Source organism: Saimiri boliviensis, chromosome 11 (assembly GCF_048565385.1).
Source record: "Saimiri boliviensis isolate mSaiBol1 chromosome 11, mSaiBol1.pri, whole genome shotgun sequence".
Taxonomy (NCBI): Eukaryota; Metazoa; Chordata; class Mammalia; order Primates; family Cebidae; genus Saimiri; species Saimiri boliviensis.
Window position 1 is genome coordinate 92,229,791 of NC_133459.1, and position 24,415 is coordinate 92,254,205.

The 24,415-nt window shown below is 52.6% G+C and overlaps 1 protein-coding gene across 2 annotated transcripts in view; it reads right to left on the minus strand.

The window, feature by feature from the left end:
- Nucleotides 1–2,948: 2,948 nt before the first annotated feature.
- PHGDH (phosphoglycerate dehydrogenase) overlaps nt 2,949–24,415 on the minus strand; it is a 33,542-nt gene continuing 12,075 nt past the window's right edge. The window contains exons 4-12 of one of the 2 annotated variants that reach the window (XM_039460937.2): nt 21,460–21,514; nt 21,263–21,361; nt 13,166–13,298; nt 12,490–12,638; nt 10,635–10,787; nt 7,198–7,330; nt 5,531–5,661; nt 4,418–4,655; nt 2,949–3,281 (exon numbers count right to left, since the gene is read on the minus strand). In XM_039460937.2, the coding sequence (XP_039316871.2) occupies nt 3,127–3,281; nt 4,418–4,655; nt 5,531–5,661; nt 7,198–7,330; nt 10,635–10,787; nt 12,490–12,638; nt 13,166–13,298; nt 21,263–21,361; nt 21,460–21,514 (1,246 nt within the window). In that variant the 3' untranslated portion in view covers nt 2,949–3,126. The other variant, XM_074381179.1, reaches the window with a different exon arrangement.

Genomic DNA, 24,415 nt, shown 5'->3' on the forward strand with positions numbered 1-24,415 from the left:
AGGCTGTTCATGTCACGACCGACACCAGCAAATCCCAGATCGGCCCTGATTTGTGCAGCGAATCTAGAATCAGCTGACTGCCTTCCCAGGCCTCTCTGAAGGTGCCTGCCAAATGCTGCTCATCACACCGGCTGCAGCCGCTGCAGGGTAGCCCCTCTCTGCTACCCTCCTGCTGCCTGAACCCCGGCAGGATGTTCGGGGCCCTCAACCTGATTCGCATCCCTGGCACGACAACATGTGCCCTTCGTAGGATCTCTGGAGCGGTGTCTGTGTGCAGGGGAGAAAATCCAGCAGTGATCTTAGCTCTGGAGACAGGAGGTATCGGGCCTGGCTGCTGTTCACACAGGAGCTCACTGTGAAGTGTGGGTGCTGAAACTGCCTCCGTCAGCCTCAGTCGGCCTCAGCAACCAGAACCTTCCATACTTCCTGCATCAGAGGCCAGGCCTGCCTCCACTAGCAAGGCATTTGAACACAAGTTTTCTTTCCGCGTCTTGCCTGTTTACTTAGTCATCAGGGAAATGCAAATCCAAAGCACAGTAAGATGCCACTTCACACGTCTTAGGATGACTGTTACCAAAGAAGACGAGAGATAGCAAGCATTGGTGAAGATGTTGAGAAGAGGGAATCCTTCTAGACTGTTGATGGGAATGCAAATTAATGCAGTGACTATGAGAAGTATTACGGTGGTTCCTAAAGAAAGCGGCAGAATTTCACAGCTAATCCTGCCATGTAAGTCTGGGAGAGGTCATGTGAACGGCCATGGGACACGTGACGCAATGACATCATCCCATGCCGTCTTCCATGGCCCGGTCTAGGAAGATATTTAGAGTTGCTCAAGTAATCTGGGTTTCTAGTACTGTTCTGACTACCTCAGTGCAGAGAACATGTTTTGTCTAGGGGTTTATGAGGAAGGAGGCTGAGAGGCTGAAAATTGAGCTCAATTTTTTTTGGGGGGGGGGATGGAGTTTCGCTCTTGTTACCCAGGCAGGCTGGAGTGCAATGGCGCAATCTCGGCTCACCGCAACCTCCGCCTCCTGGGTTCAGGCAATTCTCCTGCCTCAGCCTCCTGAGTAGCTGGGATTACAGGCACGCACCACCATGCCCAGCTAATTTTTTGTATTTTTAGTAGAGACGGGGTTTCACCATGTTGACCAGGATGGTCTCGATCTCTTGACCTCGTGATCCACCCCTCGGCCTCCCAAAGTGCTGGGATTACAGGCATGAGCCACCACACCCGGCCCCATAAGCTCAATTTTTAACTGAATTTTTAACTTTATCAATTTCAGCCTGTTTTTCTAGCTACCAGTGCACTCAAGTGACCTCAGCAGATGCCATGCGAGGCACACAGGTGTTTTTCCAATGGAAGAGAATGGGTTGTCTGCTGTCAGGACACCCGGTGTCTAGATCTGGCTGAACGTAACTGCAATGAAGCCTCATAGAGAGCTCTTCGGTTCATGGGGTTGGCTCCATATAAGGAATAGCGACCTGCTTGTCTGCTCTCAGGAGTGCATAGGATGAAGAAACCAATGTTCGCCAAGTGATTCTGGCACGTCCCAACAGGCACTTCTTTTTTTTTTTTTTTTTTTTTTTTTTTTGAGACGGAGTTTTTTCGCTCTTGTTACCCAGGCTGGAGTGCAATGGCGCGATCTCGGCTCACCGCAACCTCCGCCTCCTGGGTTCAGGCAATTCTCCTGCCTCAGCCTCCTGAGTAGCTGGGATTACAGGCACGCACCACCATGCCCAGCTATTTTTTTTTTGTATTTTTAGTAGAGACGGGGTTTCACCATGTTAACCAAGATGGTCTCGATCTCTTGACCTTGTGATCCACCCGCCTCGGCCTCCCAAAGTGCTGGGATTACAGGCTTGAGCCACCGCGCCCGGCCCCAACAAGCACTTCTTAATGCCGTAATTCTCACTGCAGTTGTGAGAAGCACCATCAGCCCTCCCACAGACGAGGAAACAGAGGCTTAGAATTCAACACTGTGTTCCCAGTAGGACAGCTGTCCAAAGTTGACCGTGGCATTCGCTCCCAGGCCCACTCCCTTCAGCTACAGCCAGGCCAGTCCCTCTGAGCTCGCTGCCGACGCTAGCACCGCCTTTAGTGCTGTACTTCCTATCGACACCTGGCTCCATCGCAGAACTAAGGAGGCCAGAGTGCTGGACTCCAAGCACTGCCCGGTGTCCGGCCTTCTTAGCCAGGCCCGGAATCTCTGAAACAGACACTACTGGGCACACAGTAAGAGTGGATCATCATCCCCTATTAATGGGGAAAAAGCTCCCTGAAGTGAACATTTTGGGTAGAGTACCATTCAGCCGTTATTTTTCATGAAAATCATCTTTCAAAGAAAAGTGGCACGTTCACCCCAACCCACACTGAACTTGCTGGGTGAACCTGCCAAATATTCTCATGCCCCCCATGATTTGACACTTTCTTTCCCTTATGAAATCCTTCTAAACACCTCCTGAGACATCCACATCCTTAGCTCAAATTACTTCCTCCTCTGGACTCAAGAGAATTCCCTATACACTTCTGTTGTAGCATCATCCCTCACTGTTTCCAGCGACCTCTGTATGCTCTGTCTCTCCTACAGACTTCTACGGAGAAAGGGTCAGGTTTGAAATCTCCTCTTAAGGCACCTAGCCCAGTGCCTGGTACACAATGCTGGGCTCGTCTGTTGAATCTTAATTATTAATGTGCATGTATATTCCCAGATGGAAGGGATCTGAAATACTGTAGCCCTGGGAGATACACTGAGCTTTATTCCTGTAAGAGTGCCTCTGAGTAATAGACAAGAGAGGGATGGTCTTCAAAGAATCCACACCCAAGCCATTTGCTCTTCCGGATCTCCCCATCCCTGCTACCCTCCCGCGGTCTAAACCAAGCCCTACGCCTGCCCGTGAACGCCCTCTGGTGGTGCTTTAGGGTAATGTCCACACAGAGACTGGAGTTGCTGGTAGGGTCTTTATTAGATGGTTATTGCTGTACTACAGGGTCAGAAGAGCGCCACGGAAGCAATGTCAGAGGCCTTTGTTCAGCCCAAGAAAGTGGATCTTCTCTCCCTGTTGATCACAGTGGGTAGGTTTCTTCAGAAAAGCCCCAGAGGCGGGGACCCGTGAGCCCCAAGGTTAGAAGTGGAACTGGAAGGCCTCGGTCACGTGCTGCTTCCACGCTTCCAGGCTGGGTAGCAAGGAGGAGATACCCATGACATGCCAGGTCTCCCCGTCTGACACCAGTGAAGTCTGGTAGGACAGCAGCCGCACGCCTGCCTCTGCCAGGAGGCCTGGAAATAGAAGAAGCTCCTGGTTGGCACAGGGCATGGCGGGGGAGAGGGGGGAGGAGCGAGGGATTGCTAGCAGAGTTACAAGTTCTAGGCTTCTGTGATCAAAGGTGTAATGAGGGGACGATGGTCTCAGCCTCGAAGAGCTGGGATGGGAGAGCAACAGGGCATCTGCCCAGCTTCCACCGATATTCCCAACTCTCCGGAAACGCCAGGACCGTCAGCTGTCGCTGTCGACTTGCTGATCGCTCGTTTTATCCAGCAGCAAGGGAAAAAAAGCAGGAAAGGTCCCTTGGGCAGCCAGCAAGGATGGTGAAATCAGGCCCTTCAGCGTTTGAAGGCACACCTTCTGCCAAACAGCAGCCCAAGCCCCAGGGCACTGGGGCAGGTCCAAGATGCCCACCATGGCTGGAGGCTTTGTAGGCTTTGTTGCAGCTGGGCTGGCCACCAGGGCCGGCCACAGGCAGGAGGAGTAAGAAACCTGCACTCAATGTCCCTGAGCTCCTGGGCTATGGCTCCACAGGCAGGTCCAGCGTATTTTTTTTTTTTTTTTTTTGAGACGGAGTTTCGCTCTTGTTACCCAGGCTGGAGTGCAATGGCGCGATCTTGGCTCACTGCAACCTACGCCTCCCGGGTTCAGGCAATTCTCCTGCCTCAGCCTCCTGAAAAGCTGGGATTACAGGCACACGCCACCATGCCCAGCTAACTTTTTTTTGTATTTTTAGTAGAGACAGGGTTTCACCTTGTCGACCAGGATGGTCTTGATCTCTTGACCTCATGATCCACCTGCCTCGGCCTCCCAAAGTGCTGGGATTACAGGCTTGAGCCACCGTGCCCAGCCAGGTCCAGTGTATTTAACATGGCGAGCTCGGGACCCACAGCTGGGCAGGAGTAGAGGCTCTGGGCCCACCCTGCCACGCTGCTCTGTGACCCTGGATAAGGCACCTTCTCTCTTTGAACTGAGTACCCACTCCCTGAATGTTCTGAAAACTGGCAGGACAGACCCTCTGCATGGTGTAGATACAGACACACCCTAGGGCATGAAGAGAGGCTGAAGGAAGGTGGTCTAGAGCTCAATCCCAGGGCAGACCCCACCCCAGCCTCTAGGGCACCAGCCAGCCCTCCAGGGCCCTCCTCACCAATCATGATAGGCAGCATTGCAGGGTCGGAGGTCTGAGTCCGGAATAGGAGCAGGGGCAGGCCCCTGCGGAGAGGCACTTCCGGCCTGAAGACAGCTCCATTGAGCCCCTGCAGCACAGGTGTGGTGCCCTGGACCAAGCCCACAGCCTGGTAAGGGGCGCCTGCCAGGGCCACAGCCAGGAGACATTCCCCGAAGCCCTGATCCCCTGGTGCTGCCGGGCTGTGGGAGGTGGTGACCTGCGAGAAGGCGAGGTGACAGTTACCCCTCCTGGCTGCGCCGCGTCCACCCTCCTCTCTCGGCCGAGTCACCCACATGCGAGACGTAGGGCTCCAGCTTGGGTAACGTGCTCAGTAATTCAGGACCAGAAGGGAGAGGGCAAATGGGCCAAGCTGTGGGCCCCTGGGCATCAGCTTCCTGGAAAACCAATGATCTCCTTAAAGGGAGGGCAAAGGAATCGGCCAGGCACAGGCAAAGGCTTGGAGGGGAGCAGGGGGGAAAGAAAAGGAGGGAGGCAGGGCTGTGAAGAGACTGACGCTGGCCCGTCCTGCCCTGACACAGCTTCCTGCACAGCATCAGTGGCATGACGGGGAGGCAGGAGTGGAGGCGAGCAGAGGGGTGAGGACATGGCAGCTCTAATGCCTATCCCTTCTGCCAGCTCCCACTGGCTGAGCCACAGACTTTGATCTAAACAGAGAACCAGAGGGAAAGGCACCGATGGGACACCGTGCGAGGGAGCAGGAGGCGCTGCTTGCTCGCAGAGATTGCAAGCGCGTCGGGAACCCGGGTGCTACGGCATGAGGATCCCCGAGGGCAGTCGGGTAGAGTCAAACACACTGGCCCCTCATTTTCTTTGGCCGTGAGAATGGGGACACTGCTACTGCTCCTGGCTTCGTTCCCATAGCAGTCACACACAAAGCACTGTCACCAGCCACACTCGGGGCCAGGCAGTGTCTCCATTTTGCAGAGGAAGAAACCAGCTACCCCTCATGGGTGGACAGGGTGGCACAAGACTGGCACCTAGGCCTCTGCTCAGTGAATGGGCTCCGGAAGTGTGGGGAAGAGGGGTGGTGTTGACAGGGACGGGGACGCAGCACAAGGGAGGGGGGCGCACATTGAGGCCAGCCTCTTTCACCAGCAGCTTGGCGTTCACCAAGTTCACGTCCGCCTGCTTGGAAGCCTCCTTCAAGAGGCCGACGATGACCGCAGGGCTTAGGCAGTTCCCAGCATTCTTCAGGGATGTTCCTGCCGACAGAGAAGCTGCCATGAGGTCACTGCTTGTCAAGCACCCCAGGACGGGGCAGGAAGCCGCTGGCATCTAGCTCTGGACTCTGGGCTCCTCGTTGCCCTGGGGACCCCAAGGGTAGCCTGCCCCAGGCAGGTCCACGTGCCCTTCAGTGGGCTCAGAGGAGGCATAATCTCGGCCCAAGCTGGGAAACCCAGGATGCTTTAACCACCTTGAGAAACTCTGCCCCGAAACTCAGCCCAACTCCGCTCCCCTCCCCCAACCGGACACCTGGCTTGTTACTTTCCCACGGGGACACTGGAAAACTCCCTACGATTACCCCTCCTTGGCACTCAGAGCCTTGCCAGCCTCAGGAAATGAAACCAGAAAGAAGCGACCGAAGCAGGTGCTGCCCAGCTCCCCACCTCGTTTCCTTCGGGGCTTGGACACCCAGGCCACTGGGGACCCCCGGTATTGCCAACGCCTGGGGTTTAGCTGCCCTCACCCCGCAATCTCCCCCCAAGTGTGGGGCGCTCAACAGTCCATGGGGAAAGACACACCTCTACAGAGTTAAGGAAACTGGAGCCCTCCTTGGTCACTCAACCGTATCTGCACAGTACTGGATCCACTGCAGAAGTGGCCACAGCCTGCTCAGCAGCCCGAGGGGTGGACAGAGGACACTGAGCTCATTCCCATTCCACGGCTGAGCGAGCACCCTCGAGGGCTGCCAGACGGCCCAAGGGACCACCTTAGTAAATCACAGAGCACAAAGTGTCCTCACCGCCTCCTGACTCATCTGCCCCTAACTCCAACTTTACAGGTGAAGAATCCAGGGCAGAGGCTCAGAAGAGAGTGTCATATAGCAGGCAAACGGCAGGGCCACCAACCAGAATCCGGCATCCTGTTGCTTAACTGGGTCCTCCCTCCAGCCATCCTACAGCTTCTCACATGAAACTCTTATCTTGTAGAGGCCTCCCTTGCACCCAGAACATGTACGTCTTAGAGATACTACATAGGCCGGGCGTGGTGGCTCACACCTGTAATCCCAGCACTTTGGGAGGCCGAGGCAGGTGGATCACGAGGTCAAGAGATCGAGACCATCCTGGTCAACATGGTGAAACCCCGTCTCTACTAAAAATACAAAACATTAGCTGGGCATGGTGGCGCGTGCCTGTGATCCCAGCTACTCGGGAGGCTGAGGCAGGAGAATTGCCTGAACCCAGGAGGCGGAGGTTGTTGTGAGCCGAGATCGCGCCATTGCACTCCAGCCTGGGTAACAAGAGCGAAACTCCATCTCAAAAAAAAAAAAAAAAAAAAAAAAAAGATACTACATAAACATCATTTATGAAAATTCAGTATATCTTTCCAGTGACTTGTTCTTCCCCTCCCTTTACCACCCTCCCACCAGTACTAAGGGAGTGGTACTCAGGGCAGGGTCCAAGCCACCCCCACGGCCTCTCACTAACCCTGCGTGCTGCAGCAGATACACCCAGCAGGGCACAGCCCACACCCCCTCATCCCCTCCTCCCCCACCCTCCGCAAGCTCCCCAGCTCACCTTGTGTTATCACCTGAATGGTCCCTTTGGGAGACCCAGCCCAGGCTCGTATCAGTGTCCCCAGAGCTTCTGCCAGACCAATCCAAGGCTTGGTGTGTGGAGAGAAGGCGCTGGTAAGGGCCTGGGCATTGACCTGCAGAGGATGGAGGAGCGGGGCTGTGGTCAGGAAGAGCCATGGCAGAGCCTGAATCAAGGTCTGGCTGCCAAGACCCAGCTCCACAGGAAAGAAAGCCTAGGGTCACTCATGCCTTGCTGCCTGGTGGGTGACAGCTTCCATCAACCCCAACAAGAGGACAATGACTTGTTCCTACAGATGAGGAGAGCCAGAAACGGATACAGAAGGCCACCACCTCTCCAAATGATTCCTCTCGTGGAACTGTGTCCTACCCGGGCCCCTCCATGGGAGACTTGTTTTGTCTGCACTGGGGAAGGGTTGGACAGCACAGTAAAGTTGAGTCTGACACAAAACACCCAGAAGTCAAAGATAACATGGATGAAGAGGAACGGGTCTTCTCGGGCAGTCCCAATTTGCCTTCATTTTTATTTTCTATCTTGACTTTTTAAAAGTGAGTATTTACATTGTCACTGAACAGTATGATCAATTATCACAACGTTTTGATGATTGTGCTTCAAGTATCAACCCACGTGAAGTCCACCATGAGGCATGCAGTGACGCTGAGGGGACAGAAGCCACATATCCCCCAAAAGCTGTAAGTCTAGGACCTGGCTGGCTGTGCGCCCCCTCCCTACCAGGGGCCTGATAACGGAACCAGCTTGTTCTGGGCCAAAATGTCAATTCCATTTTGTGGTTTAAAATACTATGGTTCTGATTTAGGCATCTGGCCACTTTTATTGAGGTAACTTGTAAAGTCAGCCATCTGAGAAAGATGTGACTCAAACAGGCAGCTACAAGATGTAATTAGAAGGAAACACAGATGCTTCTCTCTCTGTTTTTATAAAGGTATCACTGCCAGAATATTTTCTTTCTTTTTTTTTTTTTTTTTTGAGATGGAGTTTCACTCTTGTTACCCAGGCTGGAGTGCAATGGCGCGATCTCGGCTCACCGCAACCTCCGCCTCCTGGGTTCAGGCAATTCTCCTGCCTCAGCCTCCTGAGTAGCTGGGATTACAGGCACGTGCCACCATGCCCAGCTAATTTTTTGTATTTTTAGTAGAGGCAGGGTTTCACCATGTTGACCAGGATGGTCTCGATCTCTTGACCTCGTGATCCACCCGCCTCGGCCTCCCAAAGTGCTGGGATTACAGGCTTGAGCCACCGCGCCTGGCCCAGAATATAGTTTTTTAAACAGAGAGAGAATCGCAGTATTGGAAATGACTGCCGAGGCGGGCTTCATGGGAGCCTCCCCAGTGCGGGAGGCGGCAGGTCCGCAGGCCTCTTGCTGCAGGGACCCTGAATGCTCTCCAAGGGGATGCAGAGGGGAAGGGCAGTGGGGTGGGGCAGCCAGCTGCTGGGAGACCCGGAGCAGAGTCAAGGCCAAGTAAGCGTCCCCGTAGGCAGGCACCTCACGGTGTCTCTGTGCTCTGTGTGGGCCTGCAGAGTCCATGCCTGGGGAGATGCCCGTCACAGGGCTCCTGAGTAAAAGGGGGATTCACAGGCTTCCCTGGATGACAGGTTGGGAGAACTCCAGGGAGGAGGCAGGCGCTTTTGGTCACCAGTCTGATCCTAATGTTATTATTCTGTGTCAGGCTGGAACAAAATTGAACTGGAGAAAATGCAGGAAAGAATCAGGAAAAGATACTTCCTATGTCACAAAAATGTCTCTTTTTCCAACTGGCTACTCTGAGACCATTTGCTGGTGTGGGTGGACAGTTCAGTCTGCCTAAGGGTAGTTATTCTGACCAAGAGGTTTAACCTCCTAAGACGGCAACATTTTGTGGTCCACTTGATGGAACTTACATTAGGGAGTCCCTTTCAGGGAAAGCCCTGGAATGTCAACACTACCTAATGGTAACGGCAATAAATCGCAAAGCTGCGATGGGGAGGGCAGACGGCTGCCTTCTGAGCAGTCTGAAAGGGTGGAACCTTGAAGCCCGGATTGACTGGCAATGGTCACGAGCCCAAACCTCAGCCTGGAACATGAGCCGCATCCCCTGGGAGGAATGAACTTGCTCAGAGGCCGGCCAGGTGCAAGATGAATGAAGTGCGCTCTGCCCTGAGGAGCCCCACAGCGTAGAGGACAGAGGAGGACGCGGACAGGTCAGAGTCTCTGCTGGCCCACTCCTGTGCTGCCGGTCCTAGGCCTGATGACTTCCGTGGACTGCGTGGGGCTGCAGTAGGCACCCATCCTCCCTCAGCATGGAGTGGGCAGAGAGGCCTGGAGGGCTGAGGTCTCAATCTGGAGGTGGGAGGGCGGAACCAGCATCCCGGTCTCTCCTGCCACAGTGCTGTCCCCATGAGCGAAAATCCCCCGACTGAGGGTCAGCCAGGACAGTTGGGAACCCCTAGGCCATTTCCCTGACTCTTTGAGGGTACTAATTCTGTGGCCTGGGCCCACCCACGCAAGCTGCAGGGAGGCTTAAGTCATGTTTTTTCATCCTCAGGGAACTTAGAATTTAGGTTAAGTAGAAAGATTAAAAAAAAAAAAAAAATCACCTCATGGAACTGAACCTTAATAACACAAATGCGGTTGATTGACCACAGAATTTGAGAAGGGGCTGGAAAGGCCAAGCCAAACTTCCTAAGGAGGTGGCGAGCCCCTGGAAGCAGAGCGACGCCTCCCTCATGCACCTGTGTCTCCCAAGGGCTATGACAAGGTCTGGTGCCCAGTGGAATTTAAGGACTATCCCCAGACTGAATGAATGACACAGGACTTGTAAGTCGGGTTCAGCTCGAAGGGGACGCACACGCCAGGAAGGGCTTGATGGAAGCAAAGACAGGGAGCGGGGTCTCATGCCATGATTCGGGGAACGTTAAGGGGCCCAGCCGGCATGGGGGGCTCATTTGCGAGTGGATTGGGCAGTCTGTTAAGGAAGGGTCTGGGGAGCTTACAGAGGGCAAACTTTCTACACAGGCCACCCCCACCACGTCCCCAACCTGCTGCGCTTAACTGGCACCCAAGCGGCACTCCTGCATTCCCAAGGCATGTGGAGAACAAAGGAGCCTTTCTCCAGAGGCTGGGCCTGGGCAGGGCCACAATCTCTGCAGCAAGACTACGTTGTAACAGGCCTGAGCCGGGCTCTCTGCTGACAAAGCTTCTGGTCGAGGCTGGAGATGGGAGGCTCCCCCCCCCCACCCCCGCTGGAGAGTGCTGACTCAAGCAGATTCCCTTATCTTCTTTTTTTTTTTTTTTTGATTCCCTTATCTTCTGTTCCCAGAGCTGAATCTGTTCACCCAGGCCGTCACCAGCCCCCACAAGACGCCTTCCTCCCTTTCCTCCCTCTGACCCCTGGCCCCCAGCCCCAGGTGGTGATACTTACAACCCCCGCGAGAGATTTCCCCTTCACCATGTCCACGAACTGAACAGCAATTTCCTCCCCACAGCGGCTCTGCGCCTCCCTGGTGCTGGCGCCCAGGTGGGGACAGCTGATGACATTCTCGTGGTCCACCAAGGTTCGGTCCCGTGGTGGCTCCTGCCCAGAAAGAGAGAACTCTAGGTTGGCTGCCATGAACTGTTCACACCCACTTGGGCCATCCCAGGGAACAGGACAGTTGGAGGGAAGGCAGTCGGGGTGCTGCTGCCCTCTGCTTCTGTCTTGTCAGGGTGGTCACTGGACTCAACAGTGGGCTTCCTCATGAATGTTCCATCTCAGCAGAGCGGACAGAGCAGAAAGTGTGAACCAGATTCAGATCTCACCTTCACCACTTACCACCTAGGTACTTGGCGGCGAACCTTGATCTAACCCTCAGTTTCTTTATCTGTGAAATGGGTTGATCCTATCTCCCTCACATTACTGTGGGGATTATGCACCTTTAACATGGAAGGTTAAACTGCTGTTGTTTCTGGGTTCTTCCCTGAAACTCAGCCCCTGCATCCACGCACTTGCTGTCCATGTGCCTCACTGGACTCTTAGCAGTGTCCTGCTCTTCACAGACACTCCACGCAGGTAACCGCATCCCGGCTCTCCTCAGCACAGGCTGCTGGTCTGTGGCTCCCCCACCCCGCCCTGCGGCGCGTTCTCCACCCTCTGCTCACTGACAAGATCGCCCTTGGGAATGTTATTTAGGCATCTTCTGCACATTCTCCTGGGGGCTCTGTTGGTCCCACTGAATTTTGATCATGTAACCCCGGGAGTCCCGGCCACGTGTAACCGTGTAACCCCGGGAGTCTCGGCCACGCGTAACCACGTAACCCTGGGATTTCCAGCCACGCGTAATCGTGTAACCCTGTAATCCCAGCCAGACCATAATCACGTAACCCCGAGAGTCCCTTACCACCAGCACGTGGTGCAAGAGAGCAGGAGAAGGTGCTGTGTTAGGGAGGATAGTGATACAAAGATGGACAAGGTTTGCCCTGTCTTCAGGGAGCTTATAATCTCAGAGTTGAGAAAGATGAGCAGGGTTACAAACCAAAAGGCACTGTATGCCCCGGGCTGGGAGTAGCCAGTGAGTGCTACAGGGGCTCAGAGAGGGCCAGGGACCTTCCCAGGACACATAGCTAGTAACCCGTGAATCACAACCACCCAATCCAAAGTCCACGCCCTTTCCCTTCCTCACGGGGAGAAGCCCCAATGTTGAGGGCAGGATCTCTCAGGAGAGGAGCCAGCAGGATTAAAGGGCAAATGCACTCTTCCCTACTGGACCTGGTGTGCGGCTGAGCCTCCGCTCCTGCTGGGAGAGCAGCCCACCCTGAGGACCCTGAGGGAATCCTGCCAGTATCCCCGCACTTCTGTCTACCCAGGAAGAGAAGAAGGGAAGAGGAATGCCGATGGACACTGGGAAGGACATCTGCTTGGCAGTGGGGCTGCATTTCAATCAGGGTCTTCTAACAACACACCAACCCCCCCTCTCCCTGCCCCAGACCCTCAACCACAGAACTGATTTGCGCCTCTATCTTTGTCAATATGGTAGCAGTCTGAGGAGCCTGGAACCAGGAACTGGGTCCCCTTTGAAACCCGAGTTTTGCAGAAAACCACACAGCTGCCTCAATACCCAGCTCGGCAAAGGCTCCTCAAACCACACGGGTGTGTTTTTGGCAATACAATTTTCCCCCGTTTACCACGGATGAAAGAGACAATAAGCTAGAGGCCTGTAAAACGCCAGGCTTTCCCGGCCACAGGCATCTCTGCTCCCGAACTCTCCCCTCCTCCTGACGCTGAGGCCGCAGGCACTTACCTCCGTAAACACATCCAGCGCAGCCCCGGCACATTGGCCCGACTGCAGGGCCCGGAGCAGGGCGCCTTCGTCCACGATCCCTCCACGGGCACAGTTCACCACACGTACCCCCTTCTTGCACTGGGCAAAGGTGCTGTCGTTCAATAAGCCTGGAAGAAAGCGAAGCATCTTCCTGCTGGGGCAGCACCAGGGTCCCCACGCTCACCCCTGGCTCCCAGGGTCTTCCCTTCCGTGGAGCCAGTTCTGCCCCAGAGCGCCTCTCCTGCTGGACGGCAGCCGCCTCGGTCTCATCTCTTCCTCCGGGGACGCGCTGGGGCAGCAGTCCCTGTTATGGATCTGGGCCAGACTCAGTTGAGAAACGTCTTAGAAATTCTTGAGATCTTACTGTTTCGAGTGGGTCTGGGAATCAGAAAGCCCTGCGGGGGCTGCAGGAAGCATCCACGGGGGTCACTGGTCATCCCTGTGCCCAGGTCACCTAGAACCCAAGCACGTCCAGCTGGCTCGACCTCCCCTATTGGCTGCAGGGGCATCTAACAAAGCACCAGGCTCTGCAGGACCTGGGTGGACCCCCTCCCCACAGCTGGTTACCAGCGCCTGCAGAAAGCCCAGGCGGAGGGCCCATTTGTTAACTGGTCTGTGGCTTCTGTGCCAACCCACAATGTACGGACGCACCTACCTGTGGTGGAGGGCAGGAGAGGAGTGTGCACAGTGATGAAATCACAGAGAGGCCAGATCTCCTCCAGGGGCAGCTGCTGAACACCAAAGGAGGCCGAGACCTCTGGGGAAATGATGGGGTCATACCCTATCGTCTGGTCAGGAGACAGAGGGAGGGAGTGTCATTCTTAATTTTGAGTACTGTTTTTAAGAATGCCAAATGTTTTATGAGCATTTGCAGTACACTCAGTACCATGCTCAGCTTAATTAATTCTCCAGTTTAATTCTGATGACAGCGCAAAGGTGCTGGGACGGTGCCTGTCTGCTTGAGAGCTGAGGGAAGCAGGACTTCCACAATGAGGAGGGCCATGGCCAGAGCTGTGTGTGTGTGCCTCCACGCTCTGACCACACACAGATGCCACAGTAGCTCACGTGCGTCTGGACCAGGTGGAGCCTGGAAGTCCTCAGAAAGCAGCGAGGGAGGGCAGTCACGTGGGGAGCAGACAGCCAGGAAAGGGAGGAGGAATGACAGCTGCAGCTGGAAGGGCCAGTCCGGAAAACAGACAGGTGCCCCAGGTACTAAAACAGAGTGAGCAGAAGCGAAGGAGGAGGGCCACAGGGGTGGAAGGCGGGACGCGGAGCGGGTGCAAGGGCGCGTGCCCTCTCAACCCGGAGGCCTGACCCGCAGCCTCCCGCAGTCACCGCCCACTGCGTGGAAAGGCACAGGTCAGTCCCCCGCGAACCTGGATCCTCAACCCTAACTAAAGGAGCAAGCGGATAACTGCAGACATCCCTCACTCTCACATTCAGTCCCTGGGAATTATTTGAAGAGAAATTCCCCTTAACCCCGAGAGAGGATGTAGGAACTGGGTAAAAGCCAAGAACACACAGCACAGTACTTTCACAGCAGTAGTCCCTGGCTGGTGGTATTAGTTTTCTCCTTTACTTTCCTGTGCTTTCAAGTTCTCCACTACATATTCATAAATTACTTTTGAAATTAGGGATACAGAATAGATATTTTAGGACATAATGGGAAAGCTGGGTGCCATGGCTCATGCCTGTAATCCCAGCACTTTGGGAGGCTGAGGCAGGAGGATCACTTGACCCCAGTAGTCTGAGACTAGCTGGGCAATATAGTAAGACTCTTCCTCTACAAAAATATTAAATAATTAGCCAAGTGTGGTGGCACGCACCTGTGCCGCTCAGGAGGCTGAGCCAGGAGAGTCGCTTGGACCTCGGAGGTTGACGCTGTAGCCTGGGTGACAGAGCAAGACCCTGTCTCAGAAAAAATAATGAGAAAAAAGAACATAGCAGGGAAGAGGACTTCAAGTTCAGTACTTCTAGGGCAGAAGTTGAAAATGGTTATGAGTAAGGTGAAGCCTCTGGATCTCTTTTTTCATCTTTAGCCTTGTGGAATAAGGAAAGCCAAATGGTCCCACGCTAACGATTAGGCAGGTTTTGGGGAAAGATACTGCCGCCCCCCCTCCCACTGCCCTGTAAGAACTGCCAGCTCAGAATGCAGGTGGTCTTTTTCAGACATTGCTGCTCCCCTCGGGCTTTTTCTTTATAAGGTGGTTTTTTGTGGGGTTTTTTTTTTTTTTTTTTTGGAGACAGTCTTGCTCTGTCGCTAAGCGCCAGGCTGGAGTGCAATGGCGCGATCTCGGCTCACTGCAACCTCCGCCTCCCGGGTTCAAGCAATTCTCCTGCCTCAGCCTCCTGAGTGGCTGGGACTACAGGTGCACACCACCACTCCCAGCTAATTTTTGAATTTTTTAAGTAGAGACTGGGTTTCACCACGTTGGCCAGGATGGTCTTGATCTCTTGACCTCGCGATCCACCCACCTTGGCCTCCCAAAGTGCTGGGATTATAGACATGAGCCACTGTGCCCAGCTAATGTACTCATTCCTGGGGGTGGGGGGGAAGAAAGTATCAAGGGAGGAGGTGGGGTTCCTGCCATCGTTGTCACAAGTCTTCTTTGCTGGATCTGAGGCCGGCAGAACAATGGCCCCGTTCATCTCTAATCCAGATGTATTTTTTTTTCTCACATGGAGTCGGGGAGAGGAGAGGAATACCAATAGAGATTGCAAGATCCAGACTGGCTGACATCTGCTTCAAGAACAGCCTGGGGGCTGGCAGGAGGAAGGACCCTGCAGGCTGAGCCTGGCCCCCTCCACAGGCAGGTGCCTGGGGCTGCAGGGATAGGGGCTGGGGAGAGGAGCAAAGCACTGACTCAGCTTCCTTCTTTCACAGAAGAGTATCTCATTTATCTGCAGATGACTACAGGGAAGGAATGTCACTGAGTAAACCTCTGTTCTCATTTTCCATTTGAGATAACCAGGGCAGAGAAGAGGTGAACTCAGCTAGGGGGTGGGGTTCCAACACTAGGAGACAATGTTGAGGGGATGGAAAGGGTGACATCAGGCCCAGGACACACGTGCCTGCCAGGGTCAGGTCCTGATGTGTCCTGGAAAGGGTCAGGTGTCCTAATACACAGAAATTGGAGCAGCTCTGGGTACACACCATTCAAAGACTACTCCCGGAGAGAAGCCTTGGGGAGAAGCATGAAGGGGTTCCCTCACCTCAATCCCAGCCCCAGGACAGACTCCTGATGTGGAGGCAACAGAGGAAACCTCACTTTCTAAGCAGGACTCCAGGGCAGCTGGTGACTCCTAGTTGCCTGAGGTCACGGAAAGCAGCCCTGAGAGGCTGGTGGGTATGCTGGCTCAGCAGAGCAAAGACCAGAGCAAGCAGGCCTCCCAGTCCAAGAGGCTCTGAGTAAGAGCCTTCAAGGTCACACGCTCTCTCTGCCCTATAGCCGAATTTTTAATTTAGCATTGGAACTCTCCCTACCTGTGCAATGACACCTTAAACAGAGGCCCAGTATAAAAACAGATCAGTTCAAAGCTGCAGAGGTGAAGCTCAAATTGCCCCCGCCTGCTGTCTCCCTGGGTCCCTCCTTGCTCCCACCTGTGTCCCTAAGGCACCTTGCCAGAACCTGAGGCTCTGAGTTCGAAAAATCACTGCTCTGGGCAATAAACATTGCAGGTACCACAGTGGGATAGAAGCTGCCTATTCTGGAGAGTGTGTGTCCTTGGAATAGCTAAGCAGCATAGTGACGTGAGACAGGGACTGTTTAACTACAATGGATCGTGAATAGAGTCGGGTGGTATTGGGCAAAGAGTATCAGCCTGGAAGGCTGAGCTGGATTCTAACAGTTCATAGTCACATTACCTTCAGTGTATCATAGAACCTTCCTGGGCCTCAGTTTCCTTATTTATAAACCTGGGATAATAATTCTGACCCCACAGAGTCATTTCAAGCACGGGAACCGACGCAGACCTCAGCAAACATTAGCTGGATCTGAAAGAATCAGTGATGACTGGTCCCTCAGGTTCAACATCCGTCCCTCTGGACTAAAGTTGGATTTGTCGCAAGGCTGGCAACAAAGAAACTGTTAAGAGATGCTTGTCTGTTCCCTCCTGGAAAATCTTGGTAAGAAAGCACAAGCCTCACCTCTTGAAACACATGAGAAGGAACACATCAGCATGAATGAGTTGAGTCTCTGACCTGTTACTCAGCAACACAGTCAAGAAAAAGTTTCACGCAGACAGAACAGTACAGAGCCTAAGACCTGTGTGACTCAGACCACAGGCAGGCTGCAGGCTGGTCAGGCCAGAGGGTGGGGAATGTCACTTCCCTTGCTCCAAAAGACATACTTCTTTTAATGCGGCCGAAGGTCACATTATCTTTTCTATCAGCTATGCTGCTGATAACCACACTGCTCTTTTGTAAACCAAAGCCCTGCTCCCCAAGAAAAGCTTCTGACAAATTTCCTGGAAGGGTGCCCAACGATTCTAGCCTTCATATGTCTTTCGGACCCGATTTCACACCCTTAAGTATTAACTACCTGTCCTTGCTTCCTGCCACCCACAAACGACTCGTGGTCCAGGCTGTTGACCACGAGAATGGTGGGTAAGGCAGAGCCTGGCACTATCACAGTCTCCCTCCAAACTGAGGCGGCTCATTCTCCAACAGCGCTAAGCAGAACCCCGAGGGAATCATGAAAGCGCACTTACCGAAATCCACACCTGTAAATAATCTGAATGCCCATCATTGAGAGAATGGCCAAATAAAAGCAATTTATCCACACAGCAATTCCACACAACCATTTAAAAGTGTGACAGATTTAGCTGTTCTGGGATAAACGTTTTTTGCTTAACATCCTGAACAATAGTCTATTATTTGCAGGCATAGTATCCATCCACAGGCATGGAACTATGTGCATTCTGTGCAAATGCATAGAAAAGTCTGGGATGAAATGCTAAATTGACGTTAAGGTGAGGAGACCAGGATTCAGATGGTAATCAAGCATAGCCTTGTCTGTGTTTTAATTTATATGAGAATGTAATCCTTTATTAAATGATTAAAACATAATTTTAAGTAATCCAGGTATATGACATCCAGGAATTTCCATACTCTACCAGTTTAATAATGATTCCCAAAGAGAGAATGAGGCTAGTTTGAAATAACCTGTGTTTAATAAACACTGATCCTTACTGTGTGGATGCTCATACATCTATTTCACAATCTGTTCAAGAATCTTCCTTTCCCTTTAGAAAATCTTGTTCTCCAAGGCAACTAGAACATCGAATGACACAGGCTGGTGATCTCTCTGCCCTGAGACAAAATTCATCCAGACTCAAAAGTGTAATAATGATGTGGTCCAGGTAAGCAGCTGAGCACAAAGAGAGGCCACTTAGGCCCTCCAGAATGATGAGGTCCAGGCAGCTCCAGAGGGGCTGAGGTGGGAGGCGGGACCATCTAGATCATGTTTCAGGGGTTTACAAACAGCATTATGCTGGAAGTGTGAGACAGTGAAGAATGACTCTCCAGAGACTTCTGGACAGAAGAAACACAAAGTAAAGGCACCAGCACCCTCTACACCGTGCTGGAAATGAGAATAAAACATTTGGTGGGTGACCTGCCTCGAGGCACAGATTAACACTGAAATGAGCAGGCGGTAGACATCTCTTTCAATCAAACACATGCCGGGAGGTGTCAGCCATTTCCTGAAACTGAAGCTCAAGGCCCCAGATACCCCTGCGCCTCCTAGAACCAGCCCAGGGCAGAGAGCTGGGCAGCGCCAGATGGACAGACAAGCTTACCTATCACCTTAATCGTTCAGGAAGGAGGTGGGGCTTTTCATTGCTGAAGTCTCCATGACCATGACGAAGAATGTTGCTGAGCCAGGAATCTCATGTGTAGTGGTGCCACGGAGAGGGAGGGCCCAGGGAAGGGGAGTCATGGGGAAGAGTGTCCCCTGGGGAAGAGGGCAGGAGCCTTGGCTCGGCCACTGGCCTGGAGCTTCATCAGTGAAATGCTCACCCATCTGGCTATGTGTGCTTTCAGTTTTACTTAACCCCTGACCTCTGCCTTTTAGATCAAAGTTCTCCATGGGCTAAACCTTGACCCTTGATCCCTTAAAAAAGGGGATGGAGGCGCCGGGCGCGGTGGCTCACGCCTGTAATCCCAGCACTTTGGGAGGCCGAGGCGGGTGGATGACGAGGTCAAGAGATCGAGACTATCCTGGTCAACATGGTGAAACCCCGTCTCTACTAAAAATACAAAAAATTAGCTGGGCATGGTGGTGAGTGCCTGTAGTCCCAGTTACTCAGGAGGCTGAGGCAGGAGAATTGCCTGAACCCGGGAGGCGGAGGTTGCAGTGAGCCGAGATCGCGCCATTGCACTCCATCCAGCCTGGGCAACAAGAGCGAAACTCCGTCTCAAAAAAAAAAAAAAAAAAAAAGGAGATGGAAGAGGAAGCACTCTTTGTGGCTTATGGCATCCCACCATCCCTGCAGAGGGGGCAAGGCTGTGGTTTGTTTACATAATCAATGATCCCGCTGAGCGGCATCCGCCTGGCTCAGGAATCCAGGGATAGAGAACATACCTGGCCCTTCTCAGTGCAGAGGCTTAGAAGAGATGTCTGCCTGACTTAAGTAAATAAGGTGGGGGAGTAGAGGCAGGAGGGAGAGGGTGATAGTCAGTAGGTACAATGGGTTGCCTACCAGGCTCTAGGCTACTGTCCATTTGCTATGAGTCCTTAGGTATAAGCTTACAGATTATAGATGTCAATATAAAATCAAGTGTTAATCAATAAGATCCCTTCTAACTCTAAGAAGGTAGGAGGGATGTAGAAAAAGGGAAAGATCCATAGCAGTTCTTTTTTTTTTTTTTTTTTTTTTTTTGAGACGGAGTTTTGCTCTTGTTACCCAGGCTGGAGTGCAATGGCGCCATCTCGGCTCACCGCCACCTCCACCTCCAGGGTTGAAGCAATTCTCCTGCCTCAGCCTCCTGAGTAGCTGGGATTACAGGCGTGTGCCACCATGCCCAGCTAATTTTTTGTATTTTTAGTAGAGACGGGGTTTCACCATGTTGACCAGGATGGTCTCGAACCCTTGACATCGTGATCCACTCATCTCAGCCTCCCAAAGTGCTGGGATTACAGGCGTGAGCCACCACGCCCGGCTCATAGCAGTTCTATGTAAACTTTTCTAGATCTGACACGATCTGGTTGTCAAAACTGTTTTCCTAATGTTTGATAAAGACTTCCTGGCTGCAGTTTGAACCCACAATCCCTGTAATTCCCTAAAACAGATAGTGAACAGAGAGATGTCTGATAGCAGCCTTAGTGGGTTCATCTCTTTGGCCTGTCTGGGAAGCCCGGCGGATGCCCTCTCGTAGTTGAACTGCCTCTCTCATTTGCAGGGTCACCTGGATTAGCTCAAGTAGGCAGCCCTGCTATTGATTGAAACCTTCCCTTAGCCAGAAGCCTGCTGAGCTCCCAGAGCAGGAAAACACAGAGACCTGGGGAAGGCAGGAGGCAGGTGTGATTTCTGAGACAAGTGTGAGGTCTCCCAGCCCCCATAGGTGCTACAATCATATCGTAGTATACATACATAAGCACCTTTAAATCTCTTCTGGACTATAGAAGGAAACTAGAAGGACAAATGGACCAATGGATGTAAGGCTGCACTGTGAGGCCACAAACTTGTTCCTGTTTTCTGAATTATCACAGGAAAACAGACACAACAAAACTCGGAAGGAAAGAAAGAATGGGCAGGACACAAGCGTCCTCCCTGTGAAGCAAGATAGGTAGTCAAGGAAGCGACCGTGTTCTCAGACGGACGCAGCAGCCGCGGTGATCCCAAAGCCCAGTAAACCTTGGTATTCATATCAGAATCGAGCTCATTCAAGCCAAGCGATCTTCAGTAGCGAGCTCCCCATCCGGAGAGCCTGTGCACTGATTTTTCCTGTCCTCAACCTGGCCCCCTGCTCACTGTCATAGAAAACACGCCGGGCGCGGTGGCTCACGCCCGTAATCCTAGCACTTTGGGAGGCTGAGGCGGGCGGATCACCTGAGGTCAGGAGTTCAAGACCAGCCTGACCAATATGGCGAAACCCCATCTTAAATAAAAATAAGAAGAAGAAGAAGAAAAGAAAACACACTCCGGGGTGGAGATTGAAGGTGTGCCGAGTGAACAGGCATGTACAGCTGCTACTCATGTACACCCAGAGCACCACCCGAAACATGCTTACTGGTAACACCTCTTCCCCCCTCCTTATGAATAATCACATACAATCCCCATAAAGGGAGTTTCTCCGGCAGTAATCAATACTGCCTCATCCTTATGAGAATTCAGCCACCTGAATTCTCTCTCCCAAGGTGTACTTTCTACTGTGCACTTAACTTTCGAAATATTCTTTTTCCTTTGCAATACATTCCTCAATACAGTATCGTGTCTCTTTTTTCAAAATTCTTTCAAACTGTGAAGACAAGAACCAAGGTCTCAACACAGCCATCAATCCCTGGTTCACTGGCAGTCAGGGCTCTTCACTCCTCCGAGAGCTAAAGGACTCCCACCAAGTATTCCCAGCTTTTGAGTCCCGCTCGGCAGGTCAATGTTCTCTTTCTCCTTGGCTTTAACGCTTATTTAGACAGGAGCTCCAAAAGAGGGTCAGACCCTCCTAGAACAAAGCATCTGGCTTCTGCCCAGCCAGGCCTCTTCCAAAATTGCCACCGCAGTCTCACATCAGAGGGTTCCAGCAGCATCTTACCTTCATCCCGAAGGACTGCATCCGGGTAGCCACCTCTCTCCCAATCCTGCCCAGGCCAAGAATTCCCAGGGTCTTTCCATTCAGCTCTGTTCCCATGAACTGCAACCAAACGGGCAGAAGGAAAGAAGCTGAAGTCAGCAAGGTGAGTGCACCCTGGGCCCTGAGCCCAGGTGGGGTGAGTCAAGGCCGCTGCTCACCTGCTTCCGCTCCCATTTGCCATCCTTCATTGAAGCCGTCGCCTGGGGAATCTGCCTGCAAGGACAGACACAGGTTCAGAGGGCCCACTCGGACTCCCACCAGCCCAGGAGGGAGACGCGACATCAGGCCTGCACAGTCACTGCCCCAACACAGCCACTCCCCCGGGAACTGGGTCTGAGGGTCCAGGTTTAGGAACACTGATGGTGGTAAAGGGAAGACAGAAGATGTGACTTAGAAATGCTGGGATTCCTGTGATCAGCCAGGCATCTGGGAGGAGGTCCGGATTCCACCTCGGCCACTGAGACATCAGTCAGAGGGAGTTTTTTTACTTTAAGTGATCGCCAGTCCTCCGGGGTCTGCAGGGATGACTGAGTGGGGTACTGGGCAGCTCTGATCAAGTTGCTCCAGGAGCTCAAGGAATTATTTTCATCTTCCTATCATAACCTAGGACATTTTTTACTATTATGAAGAGGACACTGATTACTTATGCTTCCTTGAGAGTTTCTTAACCCTGAGGGTCTTAGACTAGTTTGGAGTGGGTGGGTGGATGCCAAAGCCCAGACGCTTCCATTGTGTCCTGAATGTTTGGTCCCAACACTTTTAAAGTCACACCACCCTCCTGTCCCACGACACACACACACACACACACACACACACACACACAAACACTTCACAGCCTGTCTCCTCCTGTAGTTCAGATGGAAGTCTGAGTCTACATCTGTGTTTTTCAGAGAACACAGAGGAAGTGGCTATTAGGACAACATTAAAGGTCAAAGGGCAATATATGTCCTGTGGGCCATGGGTCATCAATACATCTCTGGAGGCAAAAAAAGGCAGAAATGAGAAACGATGTTTGAGGAGCACTTTTCTCTATTTTACGCATCCAAATATAAATGTTCAGGCACACATTAACTCCTGTAACGTTCACAGCTGCACGGAGGGAGGCAGTGGGGGTTAAAGACCTCACTCCGGCTCACCCAACTGGAGACACCTGACCAGATTCAAAGCCAGCAAGGTCAACCCCAGCCCAGCCAGCCTCCTGAGTATTTAAATGCAGCCCTTTAACCTGCCGCCAAAAACCTGAGAGTGAGCGAGCATGCAAAGAGAGATCTCAAGACGCTACTTCTCTGCTTTCAATTCACTAACTTCTAACACAAAAACATTCTCTCATCTCTACACGTTACCGGGACATCGATTTCCCTCTGAGGGTAAGGCTGAGGGTGGAATCGGTCCTCTCCATCACAGAGCCCCACGATCTTACAAGAAAACTCAGGAGAACCTCATTAGCAAGCCACATGGCGGGCAAGCGGCATTCACCTCATTGCTCTGAGCCATCAGACAGGTAGTAAGGACAGGGACTTGCCTCGAGGAACTGTTCACTTCTCCAGGAAAGCTTGCCTGATAAAATGCCTTTCACCTAGTGAGTTCGAGCCCCCAACCTGGCCCCTCTCCCCCCTCACATCCTATCTTCTTCCCATCGGACTCCACAGGGCTATCAAGATGTCTGCATGCGACACCACAGAACCCTTTCTCTGGCTGCTACACCCAGCTGATGGCTGAGCCGGTCCAGGTTTCAACGCTTTGGAATCCTCACCAGGCCAGACTGGAGAGGACCCTACTGTGGGTGAGGGGCTCACAGGAATTAAGTGGTTGCTGGCCTGACTTACTAGAGGAGGAGATGGTCAAGCAGGCAAAATGGTGAAACCTACGTTTGCTCTTTCTCACCTTCCTTCCGTTCTGTGTGCTGTTCTTCTGCACCTCAGGAGCCCTTTCTGCTCAAAGTCCCCACCGTGAGGCCCAGCCACGCCTGCTCTCCACCCACACTGGCCAACCCTGCAGAGTCGATATACAGCATTCTTTCCTGCTGCCCTCCCTGCTGGGAACAGGCTGATGAAACTGAAGCATTCCTTCCCAGTAGGGCGCCGTGTTTTCTAGTTTTGATGCCTCTTTGATGAGTGAGGTCACGGTGAGTGATGGACAATGGAAAGCTTCTTTTAAACAACAGCACTTCACCGATTCCTTTAAACAAAGCTGGTCCTAGAAAGGGAGGGAAAGTATCCCTGGCTCCTAATCCTTTCCTTCCACCTCCAGAAAAAAAGCGAGGTAATTAAGTAGAAAGCCACACTGAGATCTTTTCCCCTTTCTCAAAAAAAAAAAAAAAAAAATCACTGAAGGTAATAGGTAAAGTGAAATCAAGGCACCAGGCTTCTATACTTCTCCAGGGAGAGAGAAAGACACTCCCCCTAGATGTCCTGTGAGAACCAGGGTGCCAGCTTGGGGGCCCCTTCTAGGCTCAGACCCTACTGCTGTGTAAGCTGTCCTGGTTCTCCTTTCCCCCAATGGCCTCCCTTCATCTATCAGTGACTATCAGTGAATACCAGAGACCTCAGGTGGAAATTGTGGGGAAGAGTTAGAGCAGAGTTTAACTCCCTAAGATCCTCCTCCAGCAGGAGGGAAAGCAGATCTTGCATGGGAAAAGTAATTTCTTGGTCCCAGTTTTCAGGCCTGAGTAGAGAAACAGAGAGTCCTTGATGCCTAATTCCCCTCATTTGGGGATTCCACGGAGCTTCAAAGGGACTGAGAACAGCTTCCTGCCCTGTTTACTGGGAGCCTTGTTCTTGCCTTTGACCACAGAAATGCTTGAATTGCCTGTTCAACAGAAGTGCTCCATGCAATCCGTTTTGCCAAATTACTAACCACCACGCACTGAGACTCAAGCACATTCTGTGCCATATCCATTTGATTTCTAGGCTGCCCCTTCCACTTAAGGGGTCTGGAATGCCCGCTGGAAGAGCAAGAGTCTTGCCCATTTGAGTTTCATCGGCCCACAGGAACACACAGGGACCCTGAAGCAGGTTATTATTCCATTCTATTATAATGCAGATTTGTAAGTGCAGTGACAGAGATAAGCCCTGAGGGCGAGGGGAATCAGTGAGGGACACAGCCCAGCTGGGG